Here is an 18,431-nt window from a genome sequence, read left to right as displayed (position 1 = left end):
CACTGATATAACGTGTTAAATGAAAAGTATTGTAATTATGACTCTACAAAATATTAATAATGCTCCTTAAAATAATACTTATGTCTACTCATACTACATACTAATATGTACATGATACTGAGCATTACCTTTGTGCATGTATAGATTGATTGTATAATTGTTCTCAATATTTTTCTATGCAATTGCAATGAGCACACAATTTACAGCATCTCCCATATTAACAGACACAATCATTGTATATATTCAGAGTAATGTCCTAGTTTTAGTTGGGATTTTATATTTATACCAAATATTTTACTGCAGCTCTTTTCAAAGCATATTTCCCCCTTTATTGTAGCTGCTACTTTTGAAGTTCACAGCATTTATTTTTTATAAATATAATTGAATTTCCATAATAGTATAAACACTATCACCAACGTGAGTGAATCTAGGAATCTTGGCAAAATGTATCTAATTTTAATGGCGTCTTAAAGAAAACATTTATAAATCATGTTGTTTTTTTTTACAGTATATAAGATCACTTTACAAAATGTTCTGTACATATCTATATTTACATTGCAACACGCAATTCAATGCAGTAAACAATTTCACAGTTCGGTGTATCTTAAGCTTATGGAACATGCATGAACATGTTTGATGACGACACACAGAGACAACATTCACGACACGAAGGCTGACCATGTAAAGCATCGCATATACAGAAAGTCCACATGAGGAAATGTCAAGGTGCTCGCAGTGCAATGAGGCATACTGTTTAGTACTGATGAACCCTAGAGACAGTTTTATTACAGGGGATGCTGGGCGCCGATCTCTACAGCAGGAAAGACGTGTCGCTTGAGCTGTGATGCAGAGCCGTCCCGTCAGTAACCATGTCTCCATTTGCTTGACTCGAAGCATCACTTGACAAAAGAGGAGAGTCCGCCGGAGGAGATCTCATGGAAGGATCGGAGGAGACCACCACCACGTAGCGACCGTCGCCGTCCTCATCGTCCTCGTCCTCCAGGCTCCCGTGAATGTCTGCGGTAACTACTGGATTTCCTGCCGCCTGATGTCTGCAGGACGGCGACGAGTTGAACACGGGCAGTTCCGCGGGCGTTTCTCCATCGGGGTCCTCTTCAGGAAAGCTGGTGTTGATGTAGATGATATCGTCCCGGCTGAAAGACTCCGGGAGCTTTTCTGTGAGCTTTTCCAACATCTCTCGCAGTTGAGTAAAGAAGGGACGGTCCAGCGGATCGGCCCTCCAGCAGCTGTACATGATCTCGTACCTGGACGCAGGTGAATAAAGGAGATAAGTCATTTCAGAATTCTTGATACAATTTCCCGAAATCGTTTTTAGGGATGTAGCCAACACAACTGGAGACATTCATTTCTGCAAAACCTCCTCTTTGAGAAACACATAAGCACAAGTGTTTTATTCAGTTCCTACTTTCACTGCAGATGTGGTGAGCAAAGAAATCGAGTTGAAACCTTTTTTTTTAGGCTAATGTTGTTTACTGAACTGGATGTGACCCAAAATAAAGAGGTGAAACAAGCACCTACTGTACGTCGGTATTTCAAGAGCAAAACAACCTCGAGGTGCTAAAGTTTGGTACGTGCATGCAGTTTACTGTAATGTTTGCTGCAATGCAGGAAATAAGACAGGAATAATCACATGGTTGTGACAGCATTTTAACCACAGAGAATTATTTCTTTGAAGATTAGATCGGTTTTAACGTTTCAGTGTTAGTATTTAAAGTTCCCTTATTTAATTCCCATTCCTGCAATATTTAGACAAACTATTCTCCTTTTTTTTTAATTTACTCTATCTGACTGTCTAGGCTCACCTTAAACACAAATCAAACCCAAAGTCAACACTTTTGTCAAAGAGACAACACTTACAGCTCGTCCAAACAGTCTCCAGGCTGCTTCAGTCTCTGTCCTTCAAGAAGGTAGTCATAAATTTCATGGTTCTGGATGCCGGGGTACGGAGTCATGCCTCGTGTAGAAATCTCCCACATGGTAATGCCAAATGCCCACTGCACGACACAGAATATTAACGGTTAACCCTTAAAAATGACATGAAAGTGTGCTGAAAATTATGTCAAAAGGATTTGTCCACTACAAAACATGCCATTTTTTTAACAAAACTAAATACGTTTTTCATCCACCACCCCAGGAAACTGGACTTTAATGTACTTTATGAATTTCTAAAATTTCAAAAGCAGGGAAGATTTGCACAGGAAGGTGCAAATCCTGAAATTACAACATGTGATAAATGACCTAAACAAAAAGCTAAAAAGGAAGGCTGAGTAATTGGAATTGTGTCAATTCCCAGACAACTGGCTTCCCACGTAGTACAACAGATAGTAATGAGAGAGACTGAGAGTGCAGACGAGAGGCCACTTCTTCTTTTAGTGGCGGCACATCGGTGACTCTTCTTACTGTAAGAAACGGATGGAGTCACTTACCACGTCGCTCTTTACTGTAAAAACTCGGTCTGCCAGACTTTCCACTGCGATCCATTTCACAGGCATTTTGGCTATTCTGCCCTGTCTGTAATAATCGCCACTGTAGATCTTCTTAGATAACCCGAAGTCTGCCACACACACCGTCATGTCATCCCGCAGCCTGGAAGACGAACAAGCAACAGCAAATTACACAAACCTCCCAAAGAAGCAAAATGACCTTTACACTTGAATCTTAACCTACATGCAGTTGCGAGCCGCCAGGTCACGATGCAGGAAGTTACGACCGCTGAGATACTCCATACCCAAAGCAATGTCAACCATGAACTTCAGGAGGGTCTGAGTGGGCAAGAACTGTGCAAAAAAACACAATAGGTTTAGTCTTATAACATATTATATGTCTGGAACATATTTGCGTTGGGCTGAAATCCTACCAATGGACTCTCTCCAAGGCGCGAGCGCAACAGGAAGCTGTGAAGATCTCCGTATTTCATGAAGGGCAGGATGACCATGGGCTTGGGGAAATGTCCTGCGCCTACTTCCAAGCACACGCCTGTAGACGAGTCAGAGAAATAACGTAAGGATACATGAAAACAGAGCAGGCAACAGAGGAGCGGGATGATACCGTAAAGAGACATTACTCGTACCCAGCAGTCTGATGACATTCTGATGGTTGAAATCTTTCATGCAGGCCGCCTCATTCAGGAACTCTTCAATCTCCCTTTGAGAGAAGCTGTCCACTGAAGAAAGAGAGGAAAATTATCTACCATTCCTACAGCGATCAAAGGACGTCTTTTAGCGACAGAAAGCTCACGTTTCATCGTCTTCACAGCAACTTTTTCTGACGTCCCGTCCGGTTGTCGTAAATGTCCCTCCACCACGGAGCCAAATTCACCTGATCCATTGAAAACATGAATGCGTGTTATTATCTGCATGGATCTAGATGTAGACATGCGGGTGTTTTCTGTGGTTGCACATGTCTCAAAATGAAACTTGCTCGCTCACCCTCTCCGAGAACCTTGCCTATGGAGAGCAAGCTCCTCATGACCATCACGTCCTCAAGTTTGGCCTGAAGTTCCTCACTGATGCCGAGGTTCCCGACTGCAAAACAGGAAACGTTCCAGTTATTGCGAGTTTAGAAATGTGGACAACATGAACCTCATTTTCCACATTTCCACAACGTACGTGTGATTCCTATGGCTGATCGGTTGTAAGATCTCTGGGGGGTGTACTGCACAAAAAGCTGTGGCTTTTCTCCACCTCCAAACACACGCCTGCAGGGGGGGGGAAAGAGAAACAACAGGGAGCTGATTCTCTCATAACGTCATTTACATCTTAGTAATCACATGCACACACTGGCTGACATTCAAGGTGGTCACAGCGAGGAAACCCTCTGAGTGGTTGCTTTCCTGACTTGGAGGTCACATACTGTTTTCCTGTGACACATTCCTGTCCGTATCCTGAGAGGCGAGACTGAGTCACAGACCCCATAATAATGACTTCCACAGAATTATCAGCTGTTTGTTGTCCAGCTGCAGAGTTATTGCAGGCCACAGGTGCATAAGATGGTGATTAAGAGGAAGCAAAGGCCGTTTATTAACAGAGCCTGGAAGTGTTCACTCTCTCAAGCCCTACGACAGAGAGATAACTCTCTGAATGCACCGAGGGGACAAGATGAATACAGTGATCCGTAGCAACTTAGACGATAAGACGATCAAACTCAAAGCAAGTTTTGGTCATTAAGATTGCTCAGCATACCCAAACCAAGAGTCAGAAGTCCGGTTGTGTACACAGACAGCCCCCCAGAGGACGAGCAGCAGAAGACAGAAGCCACACACCACGCCCAGCACCACATAGACGGAGTCTGGAACCCTGGTTTCTGGACTGGACGACGGGGACACACCCGATTCTGAGACAGGAAGAAGCACAACATTCAGCAAATGGGAATATCCCAACACGAGATTGGTTATCTGAACGAGCCTTGTTAGAGTACGTCAGCTCATGTTATAATTAAGATTATAGCAACATGCCCATATATATGTTGTTTGAATGTGAATCAATGAGGATGCGTGTTTAATTCCAGTGTTTAACTGTCAGCAATTTCAGCTTTTTTGCATTTTCTACCATAACTGTTTGTTATTAAATTGAGTGCTGCAGGAATGAGTCCTAAAACACATAAGTGAGTTTGCATTGTTGTTTTATTGTTTCTTTTTTTTTATGGGTTTTTGGTTGGATGCCTGAAATAAAGTCTGTGGTTAACACAAGCTTAAGATATTTTAATGTTTTGTTCTACAATCTAAAATAAGGCGGTAAATATCCCTCTTGTGAATTTTTAAGCTTTTACGGGTTCGGTGGCTAAATAAGACGACAAAACAATTGGCCTTTACATCCTCGCTACATACACTCAGTGCTCAGTGACTCTTTTTTAATGTCACGATTCATGACATACAAAAACCAATAGTGGTGTTCATCGTGAAGATTATCTCGCTGAACAAAACATACAAGTATCATAAATGGGTTTGTCCCAGACTTTATTTTCTATAATAATCCAAAGTCCAAAAAAAAGGAACCAGCTAGTTTCCCAACAGAGTAAACCTGCCTCAGCACGTTTGACCATTCTACCTTAAACATAGCCTGCAGCCATGTTGGCGGCCCTGTGAGGTGTACAAGGCACAGCGTTGCTAACATACTCACATTTACTATATTTGCTAATTCACACTAAAGGCTGAAAGGTTGGGGAATCAAAGTGAATACAATTCACTCCCTGGGGACCATGAATACGTGTCACAAATTTAATTCTGGATTAAGTTGGTTGACTGATTGATGGACGATGCCCACACGCTGCCAGTGTTGCTTAAAAAAAACACTGTCAAGCCTCACGCTGTGTCTGTTCATACAGCGATGGTGTTGTTGTCATAGAGCACAATACATCAGTTGAGCCACTTATTGTAAAAGCTAACAGATGACGAGATAAATCAATAGAGCAGCTTACTGTCCTCCGGCACAAACAGCCAGACTCGTGGGCTGACCATGCCGCTCCCCGCCTGCGTGCATGCAGCCACCTCCACACTGTAGCTCGTGTTGAATTCCTGAACATCTACGAAGGCCTCGTTGGAGTAACTGTGGACCTGAAATGACGCACAGCAACAAAGAGGCCATTTAAAATGTGCCTGGATTCCTTTAAAAGAAAAAAAAAATATCATATATTTCAACGTTAATCATTATCTTGGAGTTCAACCTGTTGTTTCAAAGAACATAATGTGGGTCACGAGCTGAGCTTTAATGGTACAGTGAGATAAGTCCTTGAAAAGAGATCCTATTTTTGTGGAACAGCATGCTAAGGAACACCTTGTCCATTTGTGCAACATCTCAAATCCAGTAACAATCACACCTTACTTTCTCATTTCCACTTAAAAAACTATAAAAGAAAAATCCCCTGAATCCGCTTCAACTATGAAACCTTTTTTAGAAAATCCCAAAGGAAGTGTGAACTGGGGATTATCATATAAAATGAAACTGACAAAAAAAGAAAAAAGGGGAAGGACTAACTTTCTGGATAAGCTCGTGTGCTGCAATGGCAGGGAACATGTGACAGGCATAGTTCTGTGTTTCACAACGCCGCACGGTGGGGTTCCTCCGCTTGACCAATGTGCTGACAGTCAGACTGGGACCGCTGAACACATGATTAGTGGTCTATCTCGTCTGTGGCACCACGGAGGGTAACGTGTGGTTAAATGTCTCTCAACAGCAAATCCTCAATACATTTTACGGACTCAACCTCAGATTCATAAAGGAGACGACGGCACCAGGAAACACAAAGCAATAGTTGCTATTTATTCCTATTTAATACCATTTACGTCACTATAAGGCCATTTTAGGGACAGCTGGGATTGAGGCTTATACAAGTGGCATTTGCGCACATTTCCAGTCACCGCTACTGTTACAAAGCCTTTGTGTGATATGACGTCACCAGCTGACTGGACAACACATAAGGATATTTGTACCTATAGCACACATCCCGTTGTGTTCATATTCCATTCATTGTTCGATGACTCAAAGCCCCGACGCAGACAGGAAGGGCAGGAAACACACTATTGTACCAAAGAGCACCAACTCTAACTAACAGAAGAATTACCGGCCACCGACTGCAGAATAACTCGCCAGACAACTGACGGAAACAAAAGGAGTTGTTATTAAAATAAACTGTGCCATTCCTTAGAGAGTGCATCTTCATCTCGTAAATGACTTTCCCTGCCAGAAGTGGAAAACTGTTGTTGAGAGATAAAAGGGAAGCTGACCGCTGCCTCAGTAGGCAGGACAAAGGGAGGATCACATATTCCCAATATGCAAGACTCATTCTTTGAATTTTTGTCATACATGAGTCATTGTTATGATAAATGTGCAAAAAAAACATCAGCTTTCACAAAAAAGGAAAAACCTCAGAGGTATGTTCATAACGTACAATTGAACACAATTACAACTATATATTATCAGTTTAACTACATTTATGAGAAGTTATGTTTTGGTTTTCTACTAGCACTCTGTTTACATATCTACGTTTCCATTTATTTCCAATTTATAACTTGTTAATAGGAAGGAAAGGAAGAAAAAAAATCACAAAAGGCAAATTCGTTAACTGCCATGTTGTCAATCAAAGCTCACCTTCTCCACTTGTGAGCCGTGTCTGACAATCACATCATAACCGCGCAGGATGCCATTTATCTTATCATCTGGGGGAGGTTTCCACCGGATCACCAGCCAAGACTCATTCAGCTGCGCGGTGACATTTCGGGGATAAACTGACGGCACTGAGAATGTGACAAGAAACGGGGAAATAGAGACATCGTCAAGAGTGGCGACAAAATAAATCCATGCAAAATGGAAACCTATAAAACAAAAAACAAAAAAATGGAAAAGAGAAAGTAAGACATCCATTGAAATCTTTGATTACAGTTTGGTATGTGGTCACTTCCTGGCACAGCGTATCGCGTCTTTCAACCAAAATATCCCCTGTGGTGGTTTAAGGAAGGAAATTCAAAGCGGCTCCACCCAGTAAGAATGTTTTCTCAGTGAGACCATTCCTATTTCCTATGTGACCTTCCAGGAAAACAACAGAGTTTTTTTTCTGAGGGGACTTGCCACAAGCAGAGCAGGTAGTTGTGCAACTTCCATAAATCCCAGTTATTACACACTGCTACAGCAAGGAGGCTTAAATAAACATTTTGGATGGGAAAGTAGGCTAATTACATGGTGCTCCGTTCCTCAAACCTAAACAGGAATCAGCTATGATGGGAAGGAGACGGGACCATAACACAGGGGTGCTTAGTAAATACACAAAATACATATGCAGCCTCGGCCTTAAAAAGAGCCAGAAACACGTGCATGTGCTGGAAGGGAACTGTCCCAAGCTTCCTTGAGTACTCACACACCTCCCTCCGTGGTGTTGCTCCGGATCCACATGGTGACAGGAGAGGTTCCCACCTCATTGCTGCAGGAAACGCTCATGTTGTACCACGTCAGAGCCTGCAGCCCGGGGACCTCACACTCGAACGGCGGCACCGTGACGTTGATGAACCTGGTAGTCATCACTTCCCCTCTCCTCCGACTCACCTCTTTAATCTTTGACACAAAAAAAAACAAAGTTGTGAGGATCAATCTGAAGGTATTAGTCGACAGCACTGTTTGTGCCGATGTGGGGGCTTACCCTGATGTGGCATTTCGTTAGCGGAGAGAAACCGTCGTGTCCGGGGCTCCAGCTCAACATCAGCTTATTGGACTGCCTCTCCGTCACTGTGAGGTTAGACACGGGGTCGGGAAGCGCTACGAAACAAACAAAAAAACATATGAACTCCATAATATAGAGGATGAAAACCTCTTGTGATATAATGTTGTTGTTTTTTTTACCTTTGATGTGAATATTTGCTTCTCTGGACGTGGTGACACCCTTCTTGTTGTACGCTTCGCAGCTGAACTGAGTGTACTTGTCAACACCTGCAATTTGAGAGGACAATGTAGCGCCTTCAATGCTGGATGAATTCAAAATAACCAATTCCCAAGGTCAAGAGAGAGCTGAATAATGGTGTTTCTGTACTTTAACACTGAGGGGGGAAAACAACCTGAGCTACAAGGCAGAAGGACACATTCTGCTCGGGTTCTTCGTTTAGGAAATTGACACTGATTTGTCTCTGTGTCAAAGGCGAATTTGGGGTGAAAAAAGCCACGTCAGCCTCGATAGAGAAGCGAAACTGATACGGAAAACACATTTGGATATGACTCGTCCCTTTATTATACCTCAAAAGCTCACACGTCGTGTAGTAGAGCTCAAATGGAGCCTCTCCAGTGTGATGCACTGTAGTAACAATGCTTTGCATGGGTCTCTTTTTCCAGGACACACAATTCCACAGATCTGCCCAGTGATAATAGGACTGGCTCAGCTGCTGAATAATGTCCCTTTTGTGCTCCGTTTTCCAGCGTCTCTATCTCGGAAACCTTTTCCACACACAAAACAGCCTGTGAGAGACGACTGGCAACCAACTTGGGATGTTTTTGTTTACATTCTGCAGGAAATCACGTCCTCCTGAGTTTGCCTTCGTTTACCTCGGGAGCACCGGTGTAAAGAGCGCTTCACTTTTCACACAAACGCTGACTACAGGTTGTTTGTTTGCAGGTCAATTCAAAAAGATCGGACTGAATCATTCCTATTTTCATTCACATCTAAAATAAACCGGCACAGACAGAACTGATGTTTAAGTTCTGAGAGAAATGTGGGAATACGTCGGTGCATTTCCAGCCAAGCTGCACAAATGTAACTACCACATGGCTCATTTAAAACTGCATGGCAACCAGATGGTTGGAGCAAAGTGGGCACAGAACAGGTCTGTCTGTTGACCCAAATAAAACAGGTGATTCTTATAACATTTTACAGGAAAAAGAGTTAATTTAGTAAATGTCTATACACTAATTATTTAAAGCGATATTCCCCAAAATCAGTCTTTTTAAGTCTTACAATTGCAGCAGTCCCCTCTGGGTCGACACATTGCTGCATGCCGTCTGTTATTTGTTCATGTTAAAATGACGCCTTGCACTCTGGATTCCTATAGTGACACATTTTCATGGTGGAAGGAGCATCACAATGTCCAAAATAGTAAAACAATGAGTGATTGTGCTGCAGGAGAGAGGTTACATAAATTCATAATTTCATCTATTTGACAATCATATCAGCTTTTTGCTCATTCAGGACAAATAAAAGGAATATTATCTTTTGGAAAAAGGAAATGAATAAAAGTTTGAGCACTTGCTTTCACTGCACTTGGCAAGTAAATGAAAACAAAAAGGCAACAACACTGCCATAAAAATAGATGTGGTGGCAACTCAAGTGGAAACATCACATAGTATGGAGGGAATCTCTCCAGCTTACTGAGCTGTCTGAGAGCTATTTTTTCCATTTTTATATTCAGACGGCAAATATAGCTGAACTACGCCAACAGATCACATCTTATACTACAATAAAATATGTCTTTCTTTAACCCAAATTAAATCCACATCAACTTCTCATTTGTTTAAGAAGGACAATGCCCCGATTTCAAGCAATCTGAATGCATGCTAAGGACTTGCAAAAATAAAATGCAAAAACATCATGCACAACTTCGCGTAACAAAAGCATTATATCACTGTTATCATGTAGTATGCATGAGGTGCAGAACAGTGGGTTTACACTGTTCTGTTGCGCCGATATTTGGTCCTGCAGCGAGCTCTGGTAGCCTGTAGCCTGCCAGCCTCTGTGTGCAGCCCCTCCCCGCTGGGTAGTGGGCCGTCCCGTGAATAAGGTCTTTGTCCCCGGAGCCAACCCCCGAACACGCTCCCCCCATCCCATCACTGCCCAGGCCCTTGCACCCGCTGGACCAAAGCACAGCTCTGAACCTTTAACCCCTCAGCCCTCGGGCTGTACCAACACTCACTGGCTGCAGCAGCAGCGCTTAGCCCGCGGTGTGCTGGGAATGAAGGGTTAGAACATACAGGGCAGAAAGGTTACGCTTCTAACAGCAAATGTTTTCTTTCAAGAAGAGGGCAGCCGAGGCCATAAAGGGAGAGTCCACGTTCAAAGGACGGCTATATTATTTCAAGAAAATTCCATCCAATCAACGGTTTTGCATTTTATATTGAGTATATTCATGGAAAATATGTTTACATAGGTATTAACTTTATCATTAACCTGCAATTATTAGTTGACAATCAATTAATCTGGAAAAAAATGTATAAATCAAGGATTGTTTTTGTCAAAGAGGAAACAGTCACTGGTTTTAGCTTGTCAAATGTTGGATTTGCTATTCTTTTGCTAAATATTTTAGTTTTTTGACCGTTGATTAGATAAAGCAAGCAATTTGAATACGTCAGCTTGGGCTATTGTGATGGGCATTTTTATGGAACAAATAATGAATTTAATTGTCATAGTTGCAGCCCTATTTTAAAGCAACAATTTGAAATATTGGTAAATAAACATGAGAACATTGTTACCACTTGCACTGTTGAATGTAAGGCTGCAGCTAGTTAGCTTAGCTTAGAATAAAGACTGAAAACATGATGAAATTATTCATTTGTAATCCGCTTAATCTGTCAAGACTATTTCTTGGCGTTGACTAGTAATTTCTTGAAGTCTTCCTGGCCACCTGCAACTAGTCCCAAATGTATTACCTTTGGACAAAGCCATGCTAGCTGTTCCCCCCGTTTCCAGTCTTTATGCTAAGCTAAGCTAACAAGCTGCTGCCTCCAGCTACATATTTACCATACAGACATGAAGAGTGATATATCAAACTTCTCATCTAACTCTCGGCAAGAAAGCAAATGTGTTTACCCAAATCTCAAACTATGGCCTTAATCAGGCAGCATGGTCACACAGTTTAGTTATTCCCCATGTGTTGTACGGTCTTCAGCATACAGCTAGCAGAGTGACATTACCAAAAGTGCTGACCGTGCGTTAATGATGATCGCTGTTAACCAGTGGGGCCCCAGAGACACTGACCCTGACGAATCGCATCGCAGTAAGCAGTCCGGCTGCTGAGGCAGCAGAGACAAAGTAGAATAGAAACCACCAAGTGTCCACGCCACGCTTCGTCACCACTATCAGGAAGCCATCCCTTATCTCTGTTGATGAATGATTCCACATTCAATCAGATGATTCAGAGACTTTTGATGATTTGACACAGACTTTTAAACAACACATTTTAAACTAAACAAAAGAGGAATCTGTTTCTCCAACTCCTCCAACACATTTCAGCCTGACAGCGGCATCAAAATGTGAATCTGATGTTCAGCTTCTTCCTGTCTGATTCAAAGTGTCACTCAGTCTTATGTGGAGTCATATTCTGATCATTCCCTGGACGCACAAAGACACCTCTCTTCAGAGGCCATTTCAAAAAGAACAAGAGCAAAGTATAGTAATGAAAATCACCTGAAGCACATTTGTATGTGAGAGAAAGAGAGAGAGAGTGTGGTTGCTGTCTCACCTGACACCGAGTAGCTGCTGGGAGAGTTGTGATAGTCACTATCGGGTATTCCGTCCCGGAGCCAGCGGATTTGAACGGGGTCCGGAGGTCCCACGGCATCACACGTCAGCGTGAACGGCGAGCTCCTTGAGACGTTCCTGTCCTCCGGTTGATGGATGAACGTCGGCAGACCTGTAATAAAGATGCGTGGTGAAAAAAATGCCCCAGGAGAAGCACACAACTCTGACACCGCGATGAAACTCACCTTCCACCTCGATGGCGATCGGCGGAGACTCCAACAAGGTGGTGCCCATGCTCAGTCTGCAGCGATACTCCCCAGCATCCACCCGCTGCACGTGGTTGATGCTGTGGCACAGTGGACACATGTCAGTCTGTGTGGATCAGACCTGTCACATACGTTTCACCCCCGTGTGTTACACACCTGACAGTGGAGAGGAGGGTTATGACTCCGTCCGTGACCGTCTGGAGCTCGTTGATCAACACCTGGCTGTTTGACGCCACGTCCTGGCCGTTCTTCACCCAGAGGATGGTGGGCTCCAGCCTGGCGTCGGGGATGTCGATGGAGCAGTTGAATTTGACCTCGTGCCCCTCCGACAACTGGATGGTGGACACGGTGGGCTTGAAGTGCAGCCGTCTGAGCTGATCCGGGGTCAGATAAAGCCTGGGAACGCGGGCCGGTATCACAAGGGGCTCGGAGTTCCTGGAGGGACGGTGGAACCGGCCCCTGGAGTGCTGATCTGTTTACAGGCGGAGATGTAAGATCAGCACAGTGGGCTTTTATGCACCGGGGGAGTGGAGGTCTGCCAAAGTGACAGGACATCCAAAATGTACACAAAACATTCAGAGAGTATGAGTGTGTGACCATACTCAAAATATTGATTTAGTATTTCAAAAATAATAAGAAACTTTCTCAAAATAACGAGAAACTTACTCAAAATATTGATTTAGTATTTAAAAATAATAGGAAACTTTCTCAAAATAATGAGAAACTTACTCAAAATATTGACTTATTATATCTAAATAATGAGAAACCTACTCAAAATATTGACTTATCTCTAAATAATGAGAAAGGCGGCATCAAAGAATCTATTTATAACACAGAGAAAAGCACAGTTTGAGACATTTTAACCAATTAATTTTGTGAAAAATATGTAAAAATTAAGATGAATGTTATTTAGCCTTATATCAAACAAGGAGAGATACATTGCACCAGGTTTTAGCAAAGTTGTTTCCACCTGTAGTCCCTGGGCAGGCTGGTGGAACAATACATCAATAACAATTCAATTATAAATAGAGTATAAAAACATACAAACATCATCAATCACCATCCCACCTAAAAATCACTAATCAGTTAATCAGCTGATTGTTTGAAGACTAAAATCAGTTTTTCGTTTTGTGTTCAAAATAAATAAAATAGTGACCTAACTGTAAAAATCATTGTTTCTAAAAAAAAAAAAAAAAACACGAATAGAGAAATTACGTCACGAAAAAAAAAAAAAAGTTTACCCAGTGAATTTTTTTAAATTGACTAACTGTTCAGCTCTTATTTTGAAGTGTTTCTTTCACCATTCCAGTCCACAACCGAATAAAGCCATGTATGTACTTAAATTAAACTCAGCACATATACAACCCTTCACACATACAAAGGTGTTTTTTAAGATTTTAAAGGGATTTTCTGCAGGACTATAAAGAATAACTTTCCAGTGGCGGATATGAGGAGATTTAAATGAGCATTTAAATCTCTTCCATCTGCAGAGAGGAGAAAGTAGTCTCTCTGAGTCGAGGTGGAAGAAAAAAAGAAAAACTCCAAGAAAGCAAACAACTCACCGCTGACCGAACTGCCCACAATAATCGCAAAGGACGTCGCAGAGAGAAAAAGTCCAAACCAGCCTGAAGCTGACTTCTTTGCCATGACCCGAGCTCTTCAGCTGCTTTCTGTCCGAGCAGCAGGCTGGAAAGTCCTTGTTTGGTTCGTGGATGCGGATCGTGCGGGACCACACAGACGCGATGCCTCCGACAACAAAAAGCAACAGCAGCCGCCAGAGCGGCTTCCTCCAACGCTGCGTGTGCAAAGAGTTGTTGACCTGAGATCACGTCCAGAGAGACGGAGAGAGAAGAGTGAACTTTTCCCCACGTCACAGGCGGGATTCCACGGAGGCGGGGCTAGAGCACCGCACCGAAATACCGCAAATAACCGCACACACTCAACACAATTACTGCAATTTATTTTTTATTTTCCACCCTAATATATAGTGGGTTTTTTATTACCATTAGCTTTCTTTAAGGCAGTATGGAGGCCCATTCCCACCACTGTGAGAAAACAGAGAAACGTTGAAAATATTGATTTAGTACTTCAAAATAATAAGAAACTTCCTCAAAATAATGAGAAACATACTCAAAATATTGATTTAGTATTTCAAAATAATAAGAAACTTTCTCAAAATAATGAGAAACTTTCTCAAAATAATGAGAAACTTACTCAAAATATTGATTTAGTATTTCAAAATAATAAGAAACTTTCTCAAAATAATGAGAAACTTACTCAAAATATTGACTTATTATATCTAAATAATGAGAAACTTACTCAAAATATTGACTTATTATATCTAAATAATGAGAAACTTACTCAAAATATTGACTTATTATCTCAAAATAATGAGAAACTTACTCCAAATATTGACTTATTATCTCTAAATAATGAGAAACTTTCTCAAAATGACTCATACACTAACTCATTATTTTTGAGATACTAAGTCAGTATTATGAGAAAGATTCTCATTATTTTTTATACTAAGTCAATATTTTGAGATACTGAATCATTATTTAAGAAAGTTTCTCATTATTTTGAGAACGTTTCTCATTCCATAAGACCTCCATAAGCGGCATTACCTTACAAATATGATAATATCATCTTACATAATGCACATTTGTAGTCTAACATCACGGTTATTTTAAGTTGCCTGCCCAACTACTCCACCACGTGGTCAACTACTGTATTACTACGATTTCCAAGCAAAGCTATTTACACTGGCCCATTTTACATACATGAATAACACGACTGGGATTAACTGGACAGGAGCAGCCATGGTTTGGTTTCCATAACAACCACTCAAAAATATCAACCGCTTTGAGATTAAGGTGAGGATTTCTTTTTGAATAATCTCAAAGGTCCATTTAGTAGCTATTCTGGAGCTTTCGACCACATAGCTGTTCCTGCTTATCGTGGAATCATAAATGTTCACTTTATGTTGGAACACTTTAAGGACTTCTTTTCAATTTAGTAGTATTTAGTAGTATTTCTTTAAAATCTTTATATTTTGAAGATTCATTTCCATGGCCTTTTTTTTTAAAATGTGTCACCATTGTCAAAATAATAGATGTCTACAAGTAAATTATTCCCTCCAAATATTTCCTGTCCTATTAAGAGTAAAAAGCTGTTTTCAGGTGAGCTCTCCCTCCTCTTTCAGGTGACAGCCCTCCTGTGGTATTTCAGCCAGCCTCATTCCTGTGCAGTATCCTTTTTTATTAGATCCCAAGTCTCTCTCTATCGGATTTTTGCAGCAGTGCTGGCCTTGCTTTGACAGCAGCCCTCATGAGCTGCCAAGCGTCCTTCCTGAAAGCCTTAGTGAAGATGACGTAGAGGAAAGGATTGGCACACGAGTTGATGGGGAAGAGGAGGACCAGCAGAATCTTGGAGTTGGTAACCGTGATGAGGGGAACCTTGATGGCGAAGAAGGAGATGGGCGCCATGCAGAGGAAATCCATGAAGATGAACACAGCCATGCCATTGGCAATGTTGATGTGGGCGCTTCTTCCTGGGAAAACTAGAGTCACATATAACAAAGAAATGGTATCTCATGAAAAGCTAAATGATTAGCATTAGTATGCACAACAACACAATTAACCATTTTAAAGGGAAAATGATACAATGAATGCAACATCAACAATTAAACTGCACAAAAAGACACCAACATGTCTTTTTATATCAAGTATTTCTGTTTAAAATTTTTATCACCACTACACTGTTTGTTTTTTCCAGCTCTGAGCAACTCTTTCATTTTCTTTGGAAACGTGAAACCTGCATTCCTGGAAGAATGGAGGACGATGATTGGAGGACCAGATCTGATGGGACAGTTCTCAGTGTCCAACACTGGGTGCTGCTGTTCCTCCTCCTTCTCCTCCTCCTCCTGCTCCTCCTCCTCCTACTGCTGCTCCTCCTCCTGTTCCTCCTGCTCCTCCTGCTGCTCCTCCTCCTCCTGCTGCTGCTGCTGCAGTGGTGTTCAGTGAAACCTCGAGGCGTGACATGGAATGCAGAATGGCACGCAGGTATTGTGGGTTGCAACAAGTGACCCGGTGAGAACGGACTGTCAGCTTCCAGCAGAAGCAACGATAAGATGTAGCACATCATCACTTCTGAAGGAGAAGGAGAAGGAGGAGGAGACGCCGTCATGGAAGGATGGTTGGCTATCACTTTAATGTCGGTGGCGATGTTTGTGGGTTGTTTTGCACTGGGATTCATCCCACTGTTGTTCAGACTCTCCGAGGTTAGTGTTTCTCTTCTTTTGTTGTATTGTTGGAGGATGTTGGTGACGTTCTCGTGAATGAACACCAGTGTTTATTACCATAGAAATCTGAGAACTCCCTCCAGCTATTGCATGTCAAATTGAAATATTATTAGAATATTTATAATTCCATAATTATGATACAATTATGTATATTATTGTATTGATTTAAATCTGGTGTGGCTCCACAGAGGAGCCTGCGGTTCGTGTCCATCCTGGGGGCAGGACTCCTGTGTGGGACAGCGCTGGCCATCACCATCCCTGAGGGAGTGGACTTACTGGGAGAGTCGTGGAGAGGTGAGCCGAGCCATCCTCACCTCGCCTCACCTCGTGACATCAGCGATGAAGCACAAGCTGTTCTTCCTTGTTGTCTTTTATGTTTTATTTAAAAATGTCAAATCCTTCTCCCTGCAGCATCCTCCCCCCCTCATGTCCCATCCAGTCTGAACAATACAAATGCAACGTCCACAGAGACGGACCGTCCACCTCAGTTCATCATCGGGGTCTCTTTGACTTTCGGGTTCATCCTAATGTTCGTAGTGGATCAGATTGGAAGTTACCTCTCCGACCAGGCGACTGGATTATCCAACAGTGTGGGCATCACGGCCACTTTGGGGCTGGTTATTCACGCTGCAGGTAACTTTTACACCATTTATTATACTGTTTTATTGTGTCTGCCTAAAGCACACAATGGTTTCATGAGTTCCAGCCAACAATGCCCTGGAGTTCATTTCCTCTTGTGATCTCATGTTGCAAGTGCCCTACTTTTCCTCGCACACCCTTATTTGTTCTTGGCAGCAAACAGACACATTAAATGACACTCATCCACCAGTTTGATGTAAATGTAGTTTATTTAGATTGTTGAGCCCATGAATCTGATGTTGTTTGCATTGTAGCTGATGGATTCGCTCTGGGTGCAGCTGTGGCCACGGGTCAAGTGACGGTGCAAGTTGTAGTATTTTTAGCAGTGATCCTACACAAGGTGAGTTTCCCTGACAGAACGTTTCATTGAAGGATGTATAGAAGTGTGTAAGGAGATGTAATAGAGATGGTCTCTTATCTCCTAGGCGCCTGCAGCTTTTGGTTTGGTCTCTTTTTTGATGCATGCTGGCCTTGGAAAAAAGCACATTCAGGGACATTTGTTGGCCTTTTCAGCTGCAGCGCCTCTACTTGCCGTCCCCACTTACTTCATATTACACGCGGTAAGAAAGCACCCTTCAGCCATCTTGGGTCTTTTTTCCAACAGTTTCAACGTTATTTGATCCGTTGTGTTTGCGTCTGCAGTCTGCCCGCTCGTCTCAGAACCAGCTCATTGCGACAGGTGTGGGGATGCTCTTCTCGGCCGGGACTTTCCTCTACGTGGCCACGGTGCACGTTCTCCCCGAGGTCAGCAGCAGCAGGACGGCCCATCCCCACTCGGACCACGAGCAGCACACCGGGGCCGAGGCCCACCACCGGCGACACCTGGGGCTCCTGGAGAGCCTCACTCTGGTCCTCGGGGTTGGGATCCCGATGCTGCTGGCCCTCGGGCTGCATGATGACTGATTGAGATGCGTCAGGGCAATTATGTGTAGGGCGACTGCCACCACGCCTAAAAGAATAATATCTGCCAAATATTGTACATATCTGTGGTTTCCAAGCAGGTACTCCCAGATGCAGATGCTTAATTGAATCTTTGCCTCTGACACTTTAGGAACCGCTCTCTTTGTCGGTTCCCTCTTTGTAGTTTATGGGAAGTAAAAACATGTTTGCTCATTCTGCTTAATGTTCTGCTCTTTTTAGTTTATTTCTTATTTGCACACACAACACATGTTTTGAGGAAAAGTAGACAACCACCAGTGTTGATTAGAGATATGGGCACAAAAAAAACAATTTATTTGATTTTCAGATATATAGGCACCACTAGGGACATTTTTGTCCAT

The 18,431-nt window shown here is 42.5% G+C and overlaps 2 protein-coding genes across 2 annotated transcripts; one reads left to right on the top strand and one right to left on the bottom strand.

Moving 5' to 3' along the window:
• Window positions 1-430: 430 nt before the first annotated feature.
• mertka (c-mer proto-oncogene tyrosine kinase a) lies at window positions 431-14,029 on the bottom strand. The gene is made up of 19 exons (XM_084022005.1): window positions 13,775-14,029; window positions 12,369-12,684; window positions 12,192-12,292; window positions 11,948-12,118; window positions 8,349-8,435; window positions 8,149-8,264; window positions 7,874-8,063; window positions 7,107-7,252; window positions 5,437-5,572; window positions 4,203-4,353; window positions 3,630-3,718; window positions 3,450-3,545; window positions 3,259-3,339; window positions 3,092-3,184; window positions 2,879-2,997; window positions 2,689-2,798; window positions 2,448-2,607; window positions 1,879-2,015; window positions 431-1,265 (listed from the first exon to the last, which is right to left on the bottom strand). Exons 1-19 carry the CDS (start codon window positions 13,857-13,859, stop codon window positions 812-814), a joined length of 2,838 nt encoding a protein of 945 aa, XP_083878131.1. The 5' UTR covers window positions 13,860-14,029; the 3' UTR covers window positions 431-811.
• Window positions 14,030-16,332: 2,303 nt separating this feature from the next.
• Window positions 16,333-18,414, top strand: LOC311020803 (zinc transporter ZIP9). The gene is made up of 6 exons (XM_084021020.1): window positions 16,333-16,491; window positions 16,701-16,806; window positions 16,924-17,145; window positions 17,406-17,491; window positions 17,577-17,711; window positions 17,794-18,414. Exons 1-6 carry the CDS (start codon window positions 16,396-16,398, stop codon window positions 18,052-18,054), a joined length of 906 nt encoding a protein of 301 aa, XP_083877146.1. The 5' UTR covers window positions 16,333-16,395; the 3' UTR covers window positions 18,055-18,414.
• The last annotated feature ends 17 nt before the right edge of the window (window positions 18,415-18,431 follow it).

Source organism: Eutrigla gurnardus, assembly GCF_963514095.1.
Source record: "Eutrigla gurnardus genome assembly, chromosome: 11".
In the NCBI taxonomy this organism is placed as follows: Eukaryota; Metazoa; Chordata; class Actinopteri; order Perciformes; family Triglidae; genus Eutrigla; species Eutrigla gurnardus.
This window is presented reverse-complemented; position numbering and strand designations above follow the sequence as displayed.